General features: G+C 53.9%; 2 protein-coding genes across 2 annotated transcripts; both read left to right on the forward strand.

Moving 5' to 3' along the window:
* Nucleotides 1-229: 229 nt before the first annotated feature.
* ARHGDIA (Rho GDP dissociation inhibitor alpha) lies at nt 230-8,212 on the forward strand. The gene is made up of 6 exons (XM_026036866.1): nt 230-292; nt 4,576-4,785; nt 5,182-5,265; nt 5,760-5,836; nt 6,018-6,081; nt 6,526-8,212. The coding sequence occupies exons 2-6, from the start codon at nt 4,596-4,598 to the stop codon at nt 6,723-6,725; spliced, it is 615 nt and encodes a 204-aa protein (XP_025892651.1). The 5' UTR covers nt 230-292; nt 4,576-4,595; the 3' UTR covers nt 6,726-8,212.
* Nucleotides 8,213-10,346: 2,134 nt separating this feature from the next.
* P4HB (prolyl 4-hydroxylase subunit beta) lies at nt 10,347-19,181 on the forward strand. The gene is made up of 11 exons (XM_026036925.1): nt 10,347-10,512; nt 10,646-10,852; nt 11,584-11,717; nt 11,916-12,053; nt 14,791-14,895; nt 15,205-15,330; nt 15,775-15,975; nt 16,606-16,726; nt 16,909-17,090; nt 17,541-17,627; nt 18,281-19,181. Exons 1-11 carry the CDS (start codon nt 10,365-10,367, stop codon nt 18,368-18,370), a joined length of 1,539 nt encoding a protein of 512 aa, XP_025892710.1. The 5' UTR covers nt 10,347-10,364; the 3' UTR covers nt 18,371-19,181.
* Nucleotides 19,182-19,960: the final 779 nt, after the last annotated feature.

Raw genomic sequence — 19,960 nt, forward strand, 5'->3', positions numbered from 1 at the left:
GGGGGAGCGCGGGGCGGCCCCGCGGAGCGCAGGGCAGCGGCGCCGTCCCGGGCCCCGGGGAGCCGCTGAGCGGGGGCAGCTCCTGGGCAGCGCCCGCGAGTCCTGGTGCCCGGGGGGCGGTTGCGGTGCTGCCTCCCGCGCCGCTGCCCAGGAGCAGCGCTGTGCGCGGGAGCAGCGCTGGGGCCCGCAGCGCTCGCCCCCGCCTGCTGCAGGACTGCTGCTCGAGTGGCTCCGCGCGGCTCTTGCTCCCCGCGATCACAGCTTTCAGTGAACTGGGTCAGGGAACCGACTGGTGAGAAGCTTACCTCCCGGAAACGGTTCTTGGCGGTATCGGTTCCCCCTGCGCTCGCCCTGCGGCCGCACAATTCGCCCTTTGCCGCGGGGGAAGGCGGAAGGCTGGGCCTGCTTGGTGCCGCTGCCACCAGGTGGCTGTGGCTGCTCGGGCGCATCCCTAACGCCTTGGGATCCTGAGCCCAGGCTGTGAAGAAGTCGCTCTCTGCCGTAGCTTGCGTGACACCAGCCCTGGGGTTACATTCCCAGTGTTGTTTCCTGGGCAGGAGGTGAGGCTCTCGCTTTCCGTGCTTCTGCACTGTGGGAATACCGAGGGGATCCAGGCTGACTGCAGGGAGCAGTGAAGGCTGCTGATCAAGAATCTCGTGGTGGGCACTGCTCCTCTGCAGGCGTGCGAGGGCCCCGAAGGCCCGAGCGGCCTCTGCGGCTCTCCTGGAGCCTGTTGCTGTGCTTGCTCTCAGGCCCAGAGCAGCCCGGGCGGCCCCGTCCCGCCGGCACCTCGCGCAGATCCCAGGCCCTAGCGGGAATGAGCTGCATGTCGCAGGGCGGCGCCAGCCCCAACGCGCCGCAAGCCGCTTGTGTTTGAAGAGCCGGGGAGCTGCTGATAGGGAAGGGCGCGTGAGCATCTCCCAAGGCTCCAAAGCAGCTGGAGAGGAATTCCCTTCTAAGCACCCCAGGGCAACGCCTTAGGTTCAAATTCCTGAGTTAACAAGTTGCCACATCCAGCTGCAGGTCGGCGGTGCCTGGGGGAAGCCCTGCTTAGGACGGAGCTGGGCGCTCGGAAGGACCTGGCGTCGCAGGTCCCGTCCGTCACCTGCATCTTTGCCTCTCTGTGACGAGCTCTGCGCATCGATGCGGCTACTGTGGTCGCAGCACCGGGTGGGTAGGATTAGTGGCCCCCTCTCCCCAGGAATCCCCGGGCTTTGTTTTGCCTGGCGCTCCGGTACCAGCCTTCCGTGCACCCGGAAGGGCTCTGTTTTACCAATTCTGAGCTGAGAGAAATGCTTTGTGTGAAAAGCCTGAAGGGGCGAGGCTGAGGAGCTTGGAAAAGTTTTTTGCTGTTGGGAGTCTCCTTCCTGTCTGGCTCAGTGCTCGGAGGAGTAGCCGAGGAGCTGTGACCCGAGGTTATGAAACGCAGGGAGGAGCCGCGCGGCTCCCGCTGGGAGTGTCCGGCCGGGCCGGGCTGCCCCGCTCCGCTCGGCGGCAGCACCGCCCCGGCCCCGCTCTCCCTGCTGCTGCGCCTGGGAATGCTTCTCGGAAGGGCTGAAGGGATATTTTTCCAGTCCTTCTTTAGAGACGGACTGGAAATGCCCTGGCCGGCGCTACTGGTTGCAGCATCTCTCACCTCCTCAGCTGACTGCGGATAGCTCGAAGAGCTGGCTGCCGTCTTTGGTGGGCTCCCATGGTTTGTAAGGTCATGTGCAGATTCCCCACAAGTCACAAAGATTTCTTTAGCTCTTGTGCACAGAATTAAGCTTAGAGGCAAAGCAAAGCACTGCGAGGCTGTTTCTGTTTTCTGTGCCATCTGAGGCACAGTTGTTGCTAAAAATCTGTTTGCGAGGCGGGTTCCTGCAATGGAGCTGCTGGTGTTTGGGTGCTGGAGATGTGTGGTAGGGAACTGCTGCCCCGTCTGTTACACCTGGAGTGGCTGAGCAGCGGGTGTAGCTCTGTGCCTGGGCAGCTGCGCAGGGAGGGGACAGCTGTCTGAGCCAGGGCAGTGCGGGACGAGCACCCACAGCACCTGTGCGTGGAGAACTCCCCGCGCTCTGCGGGTTGTGCAGGCGCCAGCGGCTCCTTAGTCGTGTGCGTGGCCCTGGGAAGAGAACTGGGAGCACTGCAGCTGCCTTGGTTTGCATCCCTGTTAAAGGAGTTTCGTCGTAATAGAGAGTTTGGGAGTCAGGAGGGGCTGTAGCTTGAGACTCCCATTGTGGCAGGCTCTCGTGGTCATCAGTCGCCTCTGTTTCCTGAAGGCTGCAGCTGTTGGAGGAGACGTGTCCACGAGATCATCAGGGTGTGCAGAGAGAACACGCTGCAGGGTTTGGCAGGTGAAGCCTGGCCTGGAGGCAATGGGAGATGAACATGAGAACGGATGCTTGAGCAAATGTGTGCTTCCCACCCTGGAGACACAGAGGCTGGCAGCGTTTCTGGAGACGAGTCCAAAGCGAGTGACTGGGTTTGATATGAGCGCACCAGGGTTGCACATATGATGTGAGATAAAATGATCCTCTGAATGTAAATTCCTTCGTTGTTCAGCGCCGGGGTTTTGACCGGTCCTTGCAGACGAGCGGTTCGCAGTGTCCCGTTTGATGCGGGTGACTTGGTGTTGGCCGTGGAGGGAAGTGGGAAGAGCTCCCGGCACAGACCCCCCTGCAGCCGCCGGGACCAGAGCCCTTTCAGGTAGCCGAGCGTCCTCTTCCCTCTTTGCTTGTCTGGTGATACAGAGCCGGTCAACACTGAGACGCGGGAGCAAAGTAAAGCACTTGCTGAGGGCAGTGGAACCCTGGAGCAGATGGCGAGGCCGGTTGTGGAGCGTGTCCCTGGGGATCCTGAAAACGCCGGAGACGCTGCCCTGGCCGAGCTGCGGCAGTGACCGGAGAGCTCCCGGCAGGGCAGGTCGCCGTGTGTGGGGCAGCAGAGACCTGCGCTCCCACCTGCAGCGCGAGCAGTGCGAGCAGCTCAAGCAGCACGAGCTGCTCCGCGGCAGCGGCGCCTCCCTGCGAGTCGATGCCAGTGTTCAGCCCTTGGCAGAAAGAGTCGTCAGGTTTTTGTTCAGTTTTTCCATTTGAATGTTGCTGGCAAGTCTGCTGTAGCCTCCTCTTCCAGTGGAGATGTGCAAAACGTCACTTTGTTTTGTTCTCTAACAAAATGTTCATAAAACTTCAGGCTAAAAATACTAGTGCAGCCCAGATGGCCCCTGCAGCCTTCTGCTGTTACAACTGTAGCTGGACTCATCCTGGAGATGGAGTCAGACGGGCTCCAGCATCGCACACTTGCCGCGCGTCACCCTGCGTGCACTGTATGGGCCGTACGGTGGGTGGCAGCCCTGAGCTTTGTCTTTCCTCCTCTGGGTGGCACGGCAAACAGAAAAGGAGTAGTTGAACTGTGTCTTATTGTGTCATTAGCTCAAAGGTGGCGGTTGGCTTAGCGTGTCCTGTGTGACAGGCTTTCGTTGTGGACCTAGCTGTTTGTTAGCACATTGCCATTTCTAGATGTATTTCTGTATTTTTGGAAGTGCATCTAGATTGTAAGCTTGTGTTTGAGTATTGCCTGTGTTGTGTGCAGTGAATGTTGTAGGTTTTGCTTTATTTGGAATGCAAGAACAGACAATACAGTTTTCAGTTCAGAGCTGTGTATGCCAGTGCAAATTTGATGTAGGAAAAGTGAACGGGGTGTGGGAATGCCAGGTGATGGTAGAAATATCATTTGTGAAGGATGTTGCTTGTACAAAAGGCCTCTCAGAAGCTGTTGTCATCGAGGGAGGTTGTGAAGTCTGTGGAGCAGTTGGTATTTGCCATAGGATGGCCCTTGGGGGACGTGAAGGGTTATTCGGGAATATTATTGGCTTTAACCTAGGTCTTTAATGGGGTGTCGGCATCGCCTGTCACCAGCCCTTCATACGCAGCTGCTTTTTCCCTTGTTCGGGTGCATCTGGGGACTTGAGCGGCTGAGCCAAGCCACCCAAGTGTTTTGAACCCGTTAGCTGTGTTTCGCCGACCTGGTGTGACACGGATCTCTGGAAAGGCCTGAGCGGAATCGGATGGGCTAGGTGCCTCATTCCTCCCCTCGGAGGCATCCGGCGCGGAGCGGATTGATCTCCCTCTTTCTGAGCTATAAACTGCCGAGGGAGCAGAGGCTCCCGAGGCTTGGCCAGTAGTGGGGCAGGTGCCTATTCTTAGCTGGACTCGTGCGTTGTAGGGAAGCAGAACTGACGCAGGGTTATTCTGGGCTCAGCTCTGTTACGAGTGGAAGCTCCAGCCCCCTGTTTTGGTGTTGGAAGGAGAATGCTTTCTCTCTGCCTTGGGTCATTAACCTGCTCTAGCTTGTAAACAAACTGTGGAGGTTGAGTTTTTTCCACCCTCTTGCATGGGTCTGAATGGGCTGAGTGAGTCCTGATCTGCTGGAGGTTGTGTGGGCAGCGGGAAGGGCCCTTGGTGGCAGGTGCCCCTGCAGGTTCCAGAGCGAGCCATGGAGCTGGGCACGAAGTCCCGGGAAGGCCCCGCTCGTGCAGGAGGCCACGCTGCTGCAGGGAGGCTGATGCAGTTACGCTTCTCTTTCCCACTGCAGTGTAACTCGTGTGCCTGGAGATGGCAGAGCAGGAGCCAACGGCGGAGCAGCTGGCCCAGATTGCAGCTGAGAACGAGGAGGATGAACACTCGGTCAACTACAAGCCGCCAGCCCAGAAGAGCATCCAGGAGATCCAGGAGTTGGACAAGGATGATGAGAGTCTGCGCAAGTACAAGGAGGCGCTGCTGGGCGCTGTCACTGTGAGCGCAGGTGAGCCCCAGGACCTGGCGGGGCCTTGTGGGAGCCACCGCTCCCTCTGCCACCTCCAGCCTTATCCCTGCTGCTGCCGGGGAGCTGTTCTCATCCCAGCTCTGCCCTTGGGCACGAGTGCAGCCAGCAGCTCCGAGGCATGGGCCTGTCCTCCCCCAGCACTGAACCTCTGGCCCTGTCAATAAAGCAGCAGGATTTGGGTGGGAGGGAGCTGTTCTGTGATGGAAGGGACTGTGTGCTGGACGTAACACGAGGGGAAGCCCAGCCCTCTGCTGAGCTGAGTGTTGTCCTCACTGGGGTCCTTGCTTTTTCAAAAGCTGCCCTGGAAGGAAGTGAGGAGCTGTGTGGGTTGATGCTGGGGATGAGTTTTTAATAGACTTCTTGTTTGTCTCCTAGATCCTAATGCTCCAAATGTGGTGGTGACCAAACTAACTTTGGTCTGTGCAACTGCTCCTGGCCCTCTGGAGCTGGACCTGACAGGTGAGCTAGGCAGGAGCAGCAGCCCTTCCTCGCGGTTGATGCAGAGTCTTCAGAAGCTCTGCGGGGTGGCAGTCGAGCTTTCCTGCCCGCAGGAGAGATTGCCTGAGGGTTCTGGGACATGGGCACCTCCACCCCGCAAAGCTCTTCCTTCCCCCCGAGTGCCTGGGCTGGTCTGCAGCCGCCTGAGCTGCCGGCCGCCCTCCCACCTGTGCCTCGCGGGGCAGCTCCAAGGGCTGCTCCTCGGAGCAAAGGTTTCCAAGGGGTCGTGCTCCAGTTAGCAGTGGAGCTGCCGTGTCATGAGGTAGTTTTTTCACAGCATCCTCTGCCTGTGTCAGGTAGCGAGGGGGGTCTGCAGTTGCAAAAATGGGAGAATAAGTGGGAGAAATGGCAGTAAGGGGCAGACCCATCCTCTGCCATTGCAGACTCTGTTTAATGACCCCTTGCAAGCTGAATCAGTCTGTTGCACTCTGAGCAACACTCTCCCTTCTTTCCAGGTGACCTGGAGAGCTACAAAAAGCAAGCGTTTGTGCTGAAGGAGGGTGTGGAATACCGGATAAAGATCTCCTTTAAGGTAAGAACTCAGGTCTGAAAAGTGAAGAACCAAGGAACTTTGCAACATCCGATTTTGCAGTTCCAGTACAGGAAATGCCTGAGCCCTCAAACTGGTGGGATAATGGAAGTTGTCTCGAGGAGTGGTGGGGGCTGTGTGTAGGATCTCTCTGTTCTCTACAGTCCTTGCTTGTCTCCCACAGGTGAACAGGGAGATTGTGTCAGGGTTGAAGTATATCCAGCACACGTTCCGAAAAGGAGTGAAAAGTAAGTGCTTGCGCGGCGCCTCGGTGCTGCGTTGTGTGAGGGCTGCCTGCTGCGCGGTGCGGGGGCCGCGTCCCCGGTGGCTCCGCGTGGGAGGAGGTGGTCAGCGGTGGGAAGCAGGCGGGTCGTGCCCGCTGCTGCAGCGCTGCAGGCTCTTGTGCAGCTGCTGCCGTGCGGCAGCCTGTGCCCGCTCCTCTGCGCTTGATCATGCTCGCTGTTGGGGCCCTTCTGCACATGCAGCAGCGCTGGTGTGGGAGCGCTGCCTCCTGCCCAAGGAACGGCTTTGGGAACGAGTGAAGCTGTTAATGCAGGGGACAGGGTTGTTCTCGTAGGGTCTGTGTGTTTTTATGGATGGCTGTGGCAGTAACAGCCCTTTCGTGTGCTTCAGTATTGCCCCAAATGCAGGGTGGTCTCTTGCAGTTTCCACCTACCTCTTTCTCCTTCTAGTTGACAAGACTGAATACATGGTTGGGAGCTACGGCCCCCGAGCAGAAGAGTACGAGTTTTTGACCCCCATGGAAGAGGCTCCGAAGGGCATGCTGGCCCGGGGCAGCTACAACATCAAATCCAAATTCACAGATGATGATAAGACGGACCACCTGTCCTGGGAGTGGAACCTGACCATTAAGAAGGATTGGAAGGACTAGCCCTTCCCAAGGCCAAACCCTGAGAGCGCAAATCAGACAGTGGCTACTGTAGAAACCCCTCCCTGTACCAAAGTGCTGACATTGGAACCCTCTTCCCTTTCACTCCCCCCCTCCATTTTAAGTTGTCCACGGAGCTGTTTTGTAACGTGCCCCCTCCCCAGAGAATCACTGAACAGAACTGGCCAAACGAGGCTGTCTGCATCTGACCTCCAGCTGCCGTCCCAGGGCTGAGACGCCCCCGGGCAGAGGTGGGAGCCCTTGCTCCTGTGCCCGGCCCTCCTCTGTTCTGAGAGGTGCCGAGGGGGAAAGACTCCTTTGTCCCACAAAGGGAGCAGATTGGGGATGTTCTTAACTCCCTGCACACAGCTCAGGGCAGCTCTCGCCCCAGGTAGCTGGGGGCTTTGGAGCCAGGCAGCCACTGAATCTGTTTGTTGGCTAAAATCATGACTGGCCTGCCCCTTCCATCCAGCCAGTGTCCTGGGAACACTGGCAGTTTCATTCGTGGATGTTCCCCGTAACCATGATGCCTTAATGTGTAACATGTGCCCTCTAGGGAGGGGGCCCTGCCCTTGTTACACTTCTTAAGCGCCCCCCGCCCGCCCCGTGTCTGTTGGCCTGGCACTCGGCCGTCCCTCGTGGGTTAGCAGGAATGATTCACGGCTTCCCGCTTCGCTGCTCGTCCGCTCTTCTCTGAGACTGGACATGTCCAAGGGAGGGAGCGGTGCCATCCTGGGGGTGCCCCCACCAGCCCTGCAGGGCCCAGCCCGTCCACGCAGAGCTCTGACCTCCCTGGGCAGCCCCGGCACTCCCAGGCTCGGAGCGGAGCAGGGCAGGGCACTGTGGGAGTCCCCAGTGCTGCCGCAGGCTCCTCGCGGCAGCCTGTGTAGATGCAGGGCACTGAGACACCAGGGCAGCCCGTGTAGCTGCAGGGCACTGAGACACCAGGCAGCCTGCATAGCCGTGGGGCAGCCTGCGTAGCCGCAGGGCTCAGACACCGGGCAGCCCCTGCCCACACCGGGCTGCTCTGTTCGCGCGGCAGTGCTGGTGCCGTGGACAAACACCCAAGAGCGGTTAATGCCTTACGTATCCGTTCTGCCTTCGACATCTGTGCCTGGCCTGTCAGTATTTATTGCCTTGACACTAGACGACTCCTCTGCGTGCCCAGAGCAGACCCGCGCAGCGCTCCAGCCTGCTCCCAAGGCCGCACGGACACGGCAGCCCCGGCGACGGGGCAGGCAGGGTCCAGCGTTGCAGCCCCTTATTCGGATCCTCCCACACTGAGGTTGTACTAGAACCGGGACCAAGTACATGTGGTTTTCTCGTAGCTACGTCTCTGCCTCTAACTCTTCCTGCCCTGCCCCTAGAGAGATTTTTTTGTTAATTTGATTTGGTGCATATTGTCTGTAAATCCTAGACCCAGGTTAACAGGTTTGGAATCATCGTCTGCTTCTCCTTTTATGACAGTTAAATAAAAACTTTGAACTGACTGTCTGCTATCCGTTCTGGTCTCAGCAGGAGATGCCAGCAAGCGATCTATGCGAGCACTGGGGTGAGAGCACCAGAATCCTGCAGGGCAACAGGGGCTGGGGAGGCCTTGGCCAGCGGGAGAAAGGCAAGAGGCCCCTGCTGCGGCGCCTGTCGCTGCCCCTGAGGGCTTGCCGGAGGAGCTGCTCCCGCTGCCGGCTCTGCCCTAGGAAGGGGCAGAGTGCGAGGGCTGAGGGGAGCGAGGACACAGGATGAGTCGCAGAGAGGGAAGGTGGGGACGAGGTGCTGCCTCGACGCGGGTGGCTTGGCAGCACTGCTGCGGTGCCTCCTCCAGCACATGAGCTCTAACTGCGATTACTCTGTGCTTGGGAACAATAAAAGAAGGCAACAGGAGGCAGAATGGAATTTAGGAGAGGTGATGTGTGATAAGAGCCTGCGGATGTTTACAGAGCACGCGGCACATTTGTTCTAGGGATAAGAAACTTAACTGTAGCTGTGGAAAACTCTTAACAGAATCTGTGGGGTTGGCGAAGCTGAAACACCTGCAGCGGCGGCCGCTCTGCAGAGGTGCTGCCAGCTGCAGCGGGGCAGCCCTGGCACCCACAGCCACGGCCTCCGCCTCGCCGCCGGGAAAACTGCCGCGCTCACCAGGTGCTGCAGCGAGAGGGGACGGTGCGACCTGCAGAAACCACCAGAAAGCGCAAGGGCGAGAGCGACATTTCGGTAGCAGGGTGGGAGCTCCCTCCGTACATGGGAGAGCAGCCAGAGAAGGGCCCCAAGCCCCATTTAACCTGCTCCCCAGGGGTGTGTTTCTGCTTGTGTCGTCCTCCCTGTCCTGAACTTTGCCACTAAGTCCCGCATCCCTCCTGGGGTGCTGGGACGTGAAAGGGTGCGAGAGCAGAGACCAGGCAGGAATCGGCCTCGCTCTTGTCGGTTAGTGGCGAGCCCTAAGGTGCTGATAAAAGGAACAAAAGCCCTCCTTGTTCTGGCCCCTAACAGTCGCTCTGTGGGTAGCTCGCGTCAGGGTTAGATCCTGTCTGACGCAACGCTCAGCTCTTTGGCAAGACTTTCCAAATTCTGGACGTTGGTATTTCTGTTAGATCGTGCCTGTGGTGGTGGCAGTGACAAGTGCAATGCCTGGGAGGGCACGGAGGACAACTTTGACCTGCTCTTAACTCTTCCCAAAGTGCTGCTTGTGGCACCGCAACCAGGGGCTACTCGGTGTGATACAGGACAGTTCTTTTCACGTTCACTCTCTGTTTCAGTTCACGAAGGAAGTTGAGGCAACGCTGACCTCAAACCACGGAGCAGCTGTAACGGCCGCGAGCCGCCCCGCGGCCTCGGCAGGGGGGAGGCGGCTGCGCTCGGCAGCGAGGGCGGGCCCGGCACAGCGCTCGTGCCGTGGCCGTGGCGGCAGCGACGCGTCCGCTGGCGCGGCCCTCCCTGCCCGGCTGCCCCGCCAGCACGGAGCGGCTCGGAGCGGCCGGAGCCCGGGGCTCCTGCCAGGGGCTGCCGCGGGGGAGCCGCCCTGCCCCGGGCGGGAAGCGGGTCGCTCTGCCCGCGAGCGGCGCGGCGGGGCGGGGCGGGGCGGCCGCAGGACGAGCGGCGCCCGGCGGGGCGGCCTGGCCCGGCTGCCGCCCCTCGGCCCTGCCCGCGCCGCGACGTGCCCGCCGTCACGTGCGCCCCGCCTTTCCCTCCAGCGGGACGTGCCGCCGGAAGGCGCCTCCCTTCCCTTCCGGGTCGGGTTGGCGACGCGGTCCAATCAGAATGCACCACGCAGGGCTGCCGCGCGCGCGCTGCGCATGCGCAGCACCGCCCTGCGGGGCCGCCCCAGTGCCACGTTCGAGAGCCGGCGGCCGCGGAATGGGCGAGCGGCGGCACCAGCCAATCGGGGGCGACGTGAAGCAGGAGGCGACCAATCCCAGCGCGCAAGAGAAGAGCGAGGCCCTCAGCCAACCAGCGGCGGCGGGCGGGGGGCGCAGCGCGCGTATCAGCCAATAAGAAGCGGGAAGCGGCCGCGGCTCGGGGCCGAGCCAATGGCGGGCGGCGGCGACGCCAGCGCGGCGCCGCCAATGGCGCGCGGCGGCGGCGGGGAGGAGGCGGGTTTATAAGAGGGGCGGGCGCGGCCTGCGGCCCGAGCCCCGACCCGGCGCCATGAGGCTGCTGCGCGCGCTCGTGCCGCTGCTCTGCCTGCTGCCCCTGCGGCGCGCGCAGCCCGACGAGGAGGACGGCGTGCTCGTGCTGCGCGCCGCCTCCTTCGAGCAGGCGCTCGCCGCGCACCGCTACCTGCTCGTGGAGTTCTGTGAGTGCGCGCGGGCGGGGGGCGCGGGCGGGGGCCCGGGAGCCGCGGGGAGCGGGGCTGGTGGGCCGGGGAGGATGGGGGAACGGGCCGGTGGCGCGGCCGGGCGGCAGCCGGAGCTCCCGTCCTCCCGCAGACGCGCCGTGGTGCGGGCACTGCAAGGCCCTGGCACCCGAGTACGCCAAGGCGGCGGCCAAGCTGCGCGAGGAGGGCTCCGAGATCCGCCTGGCCAAGGTGGACGCCACGGAGGAGTCGGAGCTGGCGCAGCAGTTCGGCGTGCGCGGATACCCCACCATCAAGTTCTTCCGCAACGGCGACAAGGACGCGCCCAAGGAGTACACGGGTGAGCGGGGGGGCTCCGAGGCCGCCCCGGCGCGGCCCTGTGGCCCCCTCCCCTGTTGGGTTAGTGGCGTGGGGGGGCTGTCCTGTGGGAGATGTTGAGGGTCCCAGCTGTGCGGAGCAGCCTTCCCAGCCTGGAGCTTCTTCCCGGGGCTCGAGCAGCTGAAACAGGTGCTTGTGTAGGAAATGAGCCCTCTTCCATTTCTTTTTTTTTTTTTGCTGCTTGACTTTGTTCCAGTGACATCACACCAGGAACTGAAGGAGAGAACTTGAGTGATGACGTAGAGTAGTGAAGAGAGACCTGAAGGCAAAGGTGGTGTTATCAGGATCGATACTGAACACGTGTACCCAGGCCGTGCTGAGCCCCGCCACGGTGGCCAGACTCCGAGGGCAGGATGCAGAGTACTGGGTTGAAAGGGGCAGGCGATGCATTTGCATGACAGCTATCAGTGTCTTGCAGAAGTGGTATTGCTGATAGTGCTGATCAAAGTTTAAGAGTGTACTCTGGCTGTACTAGTAGTGAAAAGAATGGGTTTTTAAGAGCCCTTGTACCTTGAGTTAATGTTTATGGTGAGCTTAATTACAGTAGGAGTGAGAGGAAGAGTTGTGTAAATGGTGTCCCCATTCTTTCCAGCTTCCAGGCTGGCTGCTGAACAGTCATGAAACTCAAAGTGTTTTCCCTGCTAGAGTTCAAGAATACAAAAGTGAATCAATGCTCTTATCTTCCTTGTGTAGCTGGCAGAGAGGCAGATGATATCGTCAGCTGGCTGAAGAAACGCACCGGTCCAGCTGCAACGACCCTCACAGACGCTGCTGCCGCAGAGACGTTAGTGGATTCCAATGAAGTGGCTGTGATTGGCTTCTTTAAGGTAGTGTTTTGCTTACAGCTAGGTCCCTGCATGTGTTTAGTGTCTTTTGTGCTTTCTGCCCTATGGTGACCTGACAGCTCCTCATGGTTGTGAAACACTTGCCGTCCTGCTCTACTTGATCTTCAAGTTCTCTGGCTGGTAAAGCCAGAGCTTTTACTTCAGCTTGTTGTATCCCAGTGAAACACCTTTCTTCTCCAGGATTTGGCATCAGATGCTGCCAAGGAGTTTGTGCTGGCAGCAGAATCCATTGATGACATTCCCTTTGGGATCTCGTCCAGTGCTGATGTCTTCTCCAAGTACCAGCTTAGCAAAGATGGAGTTGTCCTCTTCAAGAAGGTATGGGTTGATGTGAGCTGGACTAAACTTGAGTCTTCTACCTTTCATTAGTTTTTTTTTTCTAATGAAAGTGCTAGACTCAAATGAGGTTGGTGATCTGCTATTGTGTGAAACTGTAAAGAGTCCTGTGCTCTCAAAGGAGTGACTTCCATGCTCAGCCTGGGGAGAGGGGCAGAGTGTGCAGGCTTGGGGGGCAGTGCTGCTGCAGACCCTCCTCCTCGGCTGGTCCCTCAGGCAGCAGAGGGCAGCACCGCCGGTCTCCTCCCATCCCTTCTTTTCCTGGAGCTGCTGGTGTTTGGGATCCACAGTATTGCTTCAGCCTTGTCCTTTTTCTCAAGTATCTTTCTGCACTGCAGCAATGGACCGTGCTATCTTGGAAATATTTATCGCCATAACTAATGAGGCTTCCCTTGACCCTTATCAAACTTTGAAGGTCTTGAACAGCAGCCAAGTGCCTGCTGACTTCCCATGATATTCTGGTTGGTGGTAACTTAGCAAAGTTCCTTTAAAAGCAGTTGGCATTGGCTGCAACTGCAGTCAGTCAGTGGCTGTGTCTGGGAGGCCTCTGTATCCTCTGAGTTGCTGCAGTTCCCCTGCATAGTGATTACACCAAGGTGTATAAGAGGATTTGCAGTTTTAGCTCAGTAGGTTGGGGCAGTTGTATTATTATGTGCAGAGGGGTACTGGTGATCCACAGAGTCAGAATTAAATTTATTAATGCCTTTTACCTATTGGAATCCTCACTACCAGGTAAGATTCCAGGTTTGGGAAGATAAGATCTTTGGGATTGATGCTACTGCTTATATGGGGGGCAGTAAGGCAGGACAGAGCTGCCTTAGGTTCAGACTGATTAAACTTGTAAACACAAAGGTCAGTCTGACCCTAAGAGAAGCTAAAGTATTTCTTTCTTTTTTAATTTTCTTTTTTTATTTCATTCTCTTAATTCAGCTAAAATAGCTGGAACTGTAGCTTTGTTTTTATAATGTTAGGAGTTTGTATCCTGAAATTAAGCCTGGGATTCCTCAGAGCAGATTAACTGAAGGTGCAAGTTAGACTCTCAGGTAAGGACTGCCAAGTGCTAGGAGGTCAGGCCAAAGTGTTTTTGTATTGAGTGACTTACTGCCTGCACTTTGTCCTCTGGCCTGTGTAGCTCTGCTTGTGTAATCTCTTCATATGCTGCTTCATGGTTAATGCTAGGTCGAAAAAACATTTTGTTTGTATGTTATGTGTAAACTATTATATGTTTAATTCTCTTTAGTGCCTTCTGTAGTCTTGGATGCCTGAAGAACAGTAAATGAATTAATTGACTTAGTGCTATCTTCTAACACAAGTTCTTGTGAACTGTTGCTGTTCTCGCCCCTTACAAAGAACTGAGGCAATGGTGTGACCCTTCCATAATCAAAGAAATTCTGAAGTCATTTCCATGACTGACTTAAGATATCTGGGACTAAAAGCAGTTCTCTTTTTGGTAACTTCTATGTATAAAAAAAAAAATAGGAAGAGAAGGACCTTGATTGGAAAAGTTGTTTGTGAGCTGAAGATGTGCAGTAATGTGCTGTGGAAGTGACCTGCTCAGTGGAAGAAAGAAGACTGATGCCTTGGAGCATCACTCCTTGTTCTTGTCTGGATGCTATGTCATCATAGTGCCATGAGAGATGTAAAATATGTCTGGTCTCCCTCAGACAAAGGTGAAAATGAGCAGCAATGGAAATTGAATACAGATGCATAATAACTACTCTGCTGTTTAATTGACTGTAGGTTTTATGTCTCTGGAATTTGACTCAGCTTCCTGTAGCTAGTCGAGCCTATATTGAGAGTGTTCTCAATGGCGAGTCATCCCTACCTCACCCTTTGTGCGAGTTGTCCAGGCTTGCACAGACCCTGCAACAAGCATTCTGAAGTTATTTTCAAAAGCTGCATGTTTTGCTCAGATTTTCAGCTGAGGCTGATAGGCTTTTTCTAACACAGGGTTATTTGAGTTCACTCTTGCTTCTGCCAGTAACTCCAGCGTTGCACTGTCTTGGGACTGTGGTGGTATCCTGCATGGCGTCTCCTTAACCTTGATACTCCTCTACTGCTTTTCCCTTTCCAGGCCACCAGAGATAGTTCTGACAGTCCTGGTCAGTGATACAGGTGTTGCCATAATAAATTGAAATGGATTTGGCATCTGTAACAAATGTACGTGTTAAGTGCTGTTGCCTCTAAAAATAGAGGCTGAAAGGACTCTACAGTGCTGAGTAAACTGCAGTTTACTTCCTGTGCATGGTGTGGACCCTGCTGTCAGATGCCTTTGATAGTGCTGTCTGGTTAATGTTTGTGCCTCTGCTCTGGCACTAACTGGCACTCTGGTAGCTCCTTGCCAGCCTCATGCCACCGGCGATTTTATAAGACAGCTGCTGTCACCAAGGACGACTAGTGTAACTAGCAAATGGTTCCATGATGATGCAGAATCGATACGAAGAGCTAGGCTGAATGTCTGTCTTGTTGCTCCCCTTTTGCTGCTCAGGGTGAATTAGGACATTGCTTGTGGGGAAGATGAGTACACTGATTCAGATTGTAGGTGGAAATGTACTGACCCTGGTGGAAAGATGGAAACTTGTTCTAAATAAATGCAGCTGGGATCCATCAAGGCTGGATTCTGGTTTGAATGCATCTTGAAGGAAATTCTGTGGAGTATAGAAGGGTAACAGGTTTAATGTAAGAATATATCTAATTGGGGATGACCTCATTTTTGCAGTTTGATGAAGGCCGTAACAACTTTGAAGGGGATCTCACAAAAGAGAACTTGCTGAACTTCATCAAGTCCAACCAGCTACCTCTGGTGATAGAGTTCACTGAGCAGGTAGGTGTTCACATATTGGGTCAGCTCTTTGTTGCCATGGTGTAATGTTGCTTAGTTTAAAAATGTAGTTTGTGTGGATTTTTGTTGTCTTGAAGCCATTCTAGCAGTTACTAGACACCTCCATAACCCTGAACTATGTAGATTACATTGGAGTTCTTTTGCACAAGAGAAAAGGAGGTCTAAGTCTGGTGTTCAAAGCAGTCCTTTACTGCAGCAGACCTCTGTGGTGGAGTCAGAATAGTAGAGCCCCATTGGCCTTTCCACTGTAATTACTTCTCTTTCAAAAATAAGTTTATTTTTATTCCTTAGACTGCTCCTAAAATCTTTGGAGGAGAGATCAAGACTCATATTCTGCTCTTCTTACCAAAAAGTGTGTCTGATTACCAAGAGAAATTGGACAATTTCAAGACTGCAGCTGGAAGCTTCAAAGGGAAGGTGAGATGGATTTCTTGTATTAAGAATTCAGTGATTGCCTCCTGCAGTGAGTTGTAGCACTGCCTGCCTGTAGTTCCTGTATGCCTGTGGAGGAAGAGGGGAAGGTAGCTGCCTGTTGGTGTCCCTTCATATGTGACTATGTTGCTTACTGCCTTGAGCAGTTACAGCAGCCAGTAGGTATGCAGAGAGGCACCTCTGACTGCTACTTGAGTGTAAATCTGATGTGCTGTGATGGGTGTTGGTGCCAGGTCGGCTTGCGTGCTGCTTGAACCAGCGTGGTGCCAGCCCTCGTGCTCTGACAGGGTGCTCTCCCGGCAGGCTTGGAGAAGGGAGCATCGGGGCACTTCAGCAGCCAGCTGTGCAGGTGCCCTTGAAAGGGCTGTTAACCAAGTAGTGTTAACTTGTCCTCACCATATTGATTTGCCTTTTTTTTTTCCTCCAAAGATCCTGTTCATATTCATTGACAGTGATCACAGTGACAACCAGAGGATTTTGGAATTTTTTGGCCTAAAGAAGGAAGAATGTCCTGCTGTACGTTTGATCACACTGGAGGAAGAAATGACCAAATACAAACCTGAATCAGATGACCTCACAGCAGACAAGATCAAAGATTTCTGTAATAAGTTCCTGGAGGGTAAGATAAAGGTAATAAATATGAATACTGGTAATATTCCTACTTTCTACTGCTTAAGCAAATATATTTCAAGAGCATAATATGCAAGTCAATTGGAGAAAATCCTTCCAACTACCTTGCAGAACATCTTGTGGGCTTTGTGTTGAGAAGCATGAAGGCTGTGGGGAAGCAGTTACATCCTGGTGCCAGAGTGTGCCCTTTCTACTGCTTAGAGGAACTGTGCTGTTTATCCAGCTGTTCCTTCTGCTAGCAAGCTGTGGAAGGTTTTTAACTTTTGTGTGGCAGAGAGAACTTAAAAAGCCTTCAGCTCTAACCTCCTGGAGGTAGCTGTGTGTAACAGTGGGCCAGTAGTGACTGTTTATCTAATCTCAGTCATGTGGGAATGACATAGCCAGCAATTCATGCTTCCTGCAGAGCAGAATTGCAGTTCTTTCCATGCAGGAGCACCTGTTCTTCACATGTGTTCAGCAGCCTTTCTGTAGGAGAAAGAGGAAGCCACTGATTTGTCTGATTGCTTACAGCCTATGATTGGGACACTTAGGGAGTTGCATAAGTGGGTGTTTTCTTGTATGTGTAACTGCTTGTGTATTCCAAGCAGCTCTATAGCAAAATGGCTCTTTAAATTCATCTTCTTATTTCAGCCCCACCTGATGAGCCAGGATCTTCCTGAAGACTGGGACAGCCAGCCAGTCAAAGTTCTAGTTGGAAAGAACTTTGAAGATGTTGCTTTTGATGAAAATAAGAATGTCTTTGTAGAGTTCTGTAAGTATCTCTATACAGTGGTTTCCAAGTAACTCTCATGAAAGGGGTGCCAAGAAACTTGGAGGGCTGCTTGGGGGAGAAAGCCTTTTCTGTTGGAATCTGAGCTATTAAAGGAATGCATCAGTGGAAAAGATCTACTGTGTGAAGTAGGTTGTTTGGTGCTAGCTCTGTTTTTTTAACAGATGCTCCCTGGTGTGGTCACTGCAAACAGCTCGCTCCCATCTGGGACAAGCTTGGAGAGACCTATAAGGACCATGATAACATTGTCATTGCCAAGATGGATTCAACAGCCAATGAAGTAGAGGCAGTGAAAATCCACAGCTTCCCCACCCTCAAGTTCTTCCCTGCAGGCTCTGGCAGAAATGTAAGGCAGCAGCTCTCTCTACAGATCATATAAGAAGGGAGCACTGGAAGTCTTTAGCAGCCGGCTTTTGTTTTTCTATTTTGGAAAAAGGCTTGTGGGAGGGCTCTCTGCTTTGTAGGGATGGAACACACCAGAACAAGTCTGCAGGACATCTGAGACCCTTTGGGAGGGGCTGGGTCGTAGGAAAGAGTTGGGGGGAAGTGGGAGTGGGGGAAAAGAGGGAAGTACAGCAGAGGACAGTGTGCTCATCTGCAGGCTATTTTCTCCTCGCAGTGATCTCTGAAGTCTAGTGGCTGAGCTGTTTTCCTTCGTCTCATATGGGTGAAGGTGAATTTTTAAATTCCCTTTTGCTTGGCATGTTAACTGTTGCTCAGAAAGAGAATTCTCCTCTCCAGTGGTGTGGTTCTCTATGTGCCCATGACCATTATCTTGATGTTTTCTCCCATGTAGGTAATTGACTATAATGGGGAGCGGACACTAGAAGGCTTCAAAAAATTCCTGGACAGCGGAGGTCAGGATGGTGCTGCTGCTGATGACGTGAGTCCTGTGAACTAATGCAATGCTTTGGGCAGGGAGAGTGGGCTGAATCTGCTGCAGCTTGTGAATCCTAAACCCTAAATAAGATCCTGACTAGCTGTGTGGTAGGAAAGAGTATTGGTGGTGAATAAAAGTGTAGTTACATCATAGATGAACAGACATGCCATAGTTGATGTCCTGCTGCTTACTGGCCTGTAATGGACTCTTATTTAGAGCACTTGGTTTGGGTGTGGAATAAATGCCTCTTGAGAGGCATATACAAATGCATGGAAATGGCTGATGCTGCAGCCTCCGAATTCTGCACAGGCTGACTTTGTAATGCAAAGGGCTGGAATAGTTGGGGCTTGCTGCTCCTCTGAGGCTGCTTGCCCAGCACCTGGAACTTCAACAAGATGATGAAAGCTGCCATGCTGAATATTTAGATGGAAGTTCCTTTTCTGTCTGGAGAAGAGGTTGTTACAGATGCAGGTAGTGGCTTCATGGATTTCTGATCTTTATTTTTTTCCTCAAATTCAACTCTTGGAAGTCTTGGGATGGTTTCCTAACACAGTAGCTGAGGACACAGTAGATGAATCAGAGAAAGTGTTCTGTGCTTTAATTTTGGATCTGCTTAATGTTCTAGAAACTGACAGTTATCTTTGTATTCTACACAGGATCTAGAAGATCTGGAGACAGATGAAGAAACAGACCTTGAGGAAGGTGATGATGACGACGACCAGAAAATACAAAAAGATGAGTTGTAAAGAAAAGACTGATCTGCATCACCCAAAAATCAGACACTAAACTTGCTGCTGTTATGCAGCCCAGTGAGTCCAGAAACCCATTAAGATTTAAAGCAGAAGGCGAGTGACTGGAAATCCAGGGATTGGCTTTTAAAGTAACACTTCACCCTCACTTGTCTGTACACTTGACTGTCTTTTCTTACTTTTCAGCTTTGAGAAGGGATCTGTCACTAGGTAGCCATCCCAGCCAGCTGGGCTCATTTTTATTGTAATGTACTTTTTTTGTACATGGCTTTTGTTTCAAGTATTCTGTTCTTCTGGGTAGAAGCAGGTTGTGAAGTGGTAGCATGAGTTTAATTGCTCAGCGTTTTGGAGCCTTGCCACTAACATTTCCCATGAGAGCATTTTCCTTTTTTTTTCTTTTAAACCTAAAGACCATAGTGCTTTCCCACCACCCCTCATCCCCTACCTGGCAAGGTCTGTAGCTCTTCCATTGCAGTCAGCCTTCAGCGTGTGTAGGGGGAGAGGCATCAGGCTGACTGCATCATTCTGGTGAGAGATATGAAGATGCTTCTCTTCATGCTGACCAGATGTTTCCTTTTCCCTCTGCTTTAAGACACTTGGGGATGACTATCCCAAATACCTGGAAGGGTGGAATACTGTGCACTGGCTGTGACAGGCTCTGGAGGGTGGAGGTGGAGACTGGCCCACCAGCTTAGACAAGACCTGGCTCTGTTGCCACCCCTCTGATCAAACGTGAACCTGTTTTGCAATCACTTTCCATGCATTATTTTGAATGGGTTGACCAGGCTGGTGGGTGGCGTGGATGAGGCTGAATAAAATATGGCAAACAAGACACTTAAGATTACTGGGTTTTGGGGAGGAACTTGAACAGGGGAGTGGCTCGGGCCTGAGCAAAATCAGGCTGGTTCTTAGCATTCCGCTACAGTAACATTGGAGCTGAATTTGTTGGCCAAATAAAGTTGAGATTTTAATACTATTATATCTCTTTGCCTCTTTCAAAACAGAGCTAATACTGTTCAGACCTGATCTTAAAGTAGATCAGGCTTCTAGGATGATTCTCAGAATTGATGATGGAATTGATCAGCTTTTTCTGAGGCTTATGCTAAATACAACAGTTTTGAGAGCAAGTGGATCCACCCTTGTGCATGACTTTGTCATGCCTTCAGTATGAGTGCTTTCAGGCTCTATCTCCAGTCTCTAAATGAAAACCCACCTCCTATCCAGACTAAGTCTGTCAGTGCAGTCTCTCTGTGCAAGCTCTGATAGCAGCAAGGGGATGCCAGTCTGGGCTTTGAGAAGGAGCAGCTCTAGTTGCCAGCTGGCTTGGTGGATGGGACTCATTGCTCTGGAGCAGCTAACCAAGGAATTTGCATTCGGGGAAACCTGGGACTGTATGCACATGATCCAGTGAGCTATACTGCTATTTCCAAACTGGTCACTTGCTGTTGAAAATATTTGTGTAAGGAAATATGCTATAAATGTCACAGGGGGAGGGGATAGGGAACCTGGATGCCAGTTCAGAAGGCTACTGGCTCCTGTTGCATCATGAGCATGCGCTGGATCTGTAGAGGAGGTGGCTCCCTCACT

Source organism: Nothoprocta perdicaria, unplaced genomic scaffold (assembly GCF_003342845.1).
Source record: "Nothoprocta perdicaria isolate Ctin4 unplaced genomic scaffold, notPer1 scaffold_187, whole genome shotgun sequence".
Lineage (NCBI taxonomy): Eukaryota > Metazoa > Chordata > Aves > Tinamiformes > Tinamidae > Nothoprocta > Nothoprocta perdicaria.

What these genes read in the sequence shown, in the direction of transcription:
- P4HB (XM_026036925.1), top strand. Translation starts at nt 10,365, where the DNA reads ATGAGGCTGCTGCGCGCGCTCGTGCCGCTGCTCTGCCTGCTGCCCCTG. An exon ending in CTGGAAGCTTCAAAGGGAAG is followed by an intron (nt 15,331 to 15,774) that starts GTGAGATGGATT and finishes TTTCCTCCAAAG; the next exon opens with ATCCTGTTCATATTCATTGA. An exon ending in TCCTGGAGGGTAAGATAAAG is followed by an intron (nt 15,976 to 16,605) that starts GTAATAAATATG and finishes TTCTTATTTCAG; the next exon opens with CCCCACCTGATGAGCCAGGA.
- ARHGDIA (XM_026036866.1), top strand. Translation starts at nt 4,596, where the DNA reads ATGGCAGAGCAGGAGCCAACGGCGGAGCAGCTGGCCCAGATTGCAGCT. An exon ending in GGATAAAGATCTCCTTTAAG is followed by an intron (nt 5,837 to 6,017) that starts GTAAGAACTCAG and finishes TGTCTCCCACAG; the next exon opens with GTGAACAGGGAGATTGTGTC. An exon ending in GTTCCGAAAAGGAGTGAAAA is followed by an intron (nt 6,082 to 6,525) that starts GTAAGTGCTTGC and finishes TTCTCCTTCTAG; the next exon opens with TTGACAAGACTGAATACATG.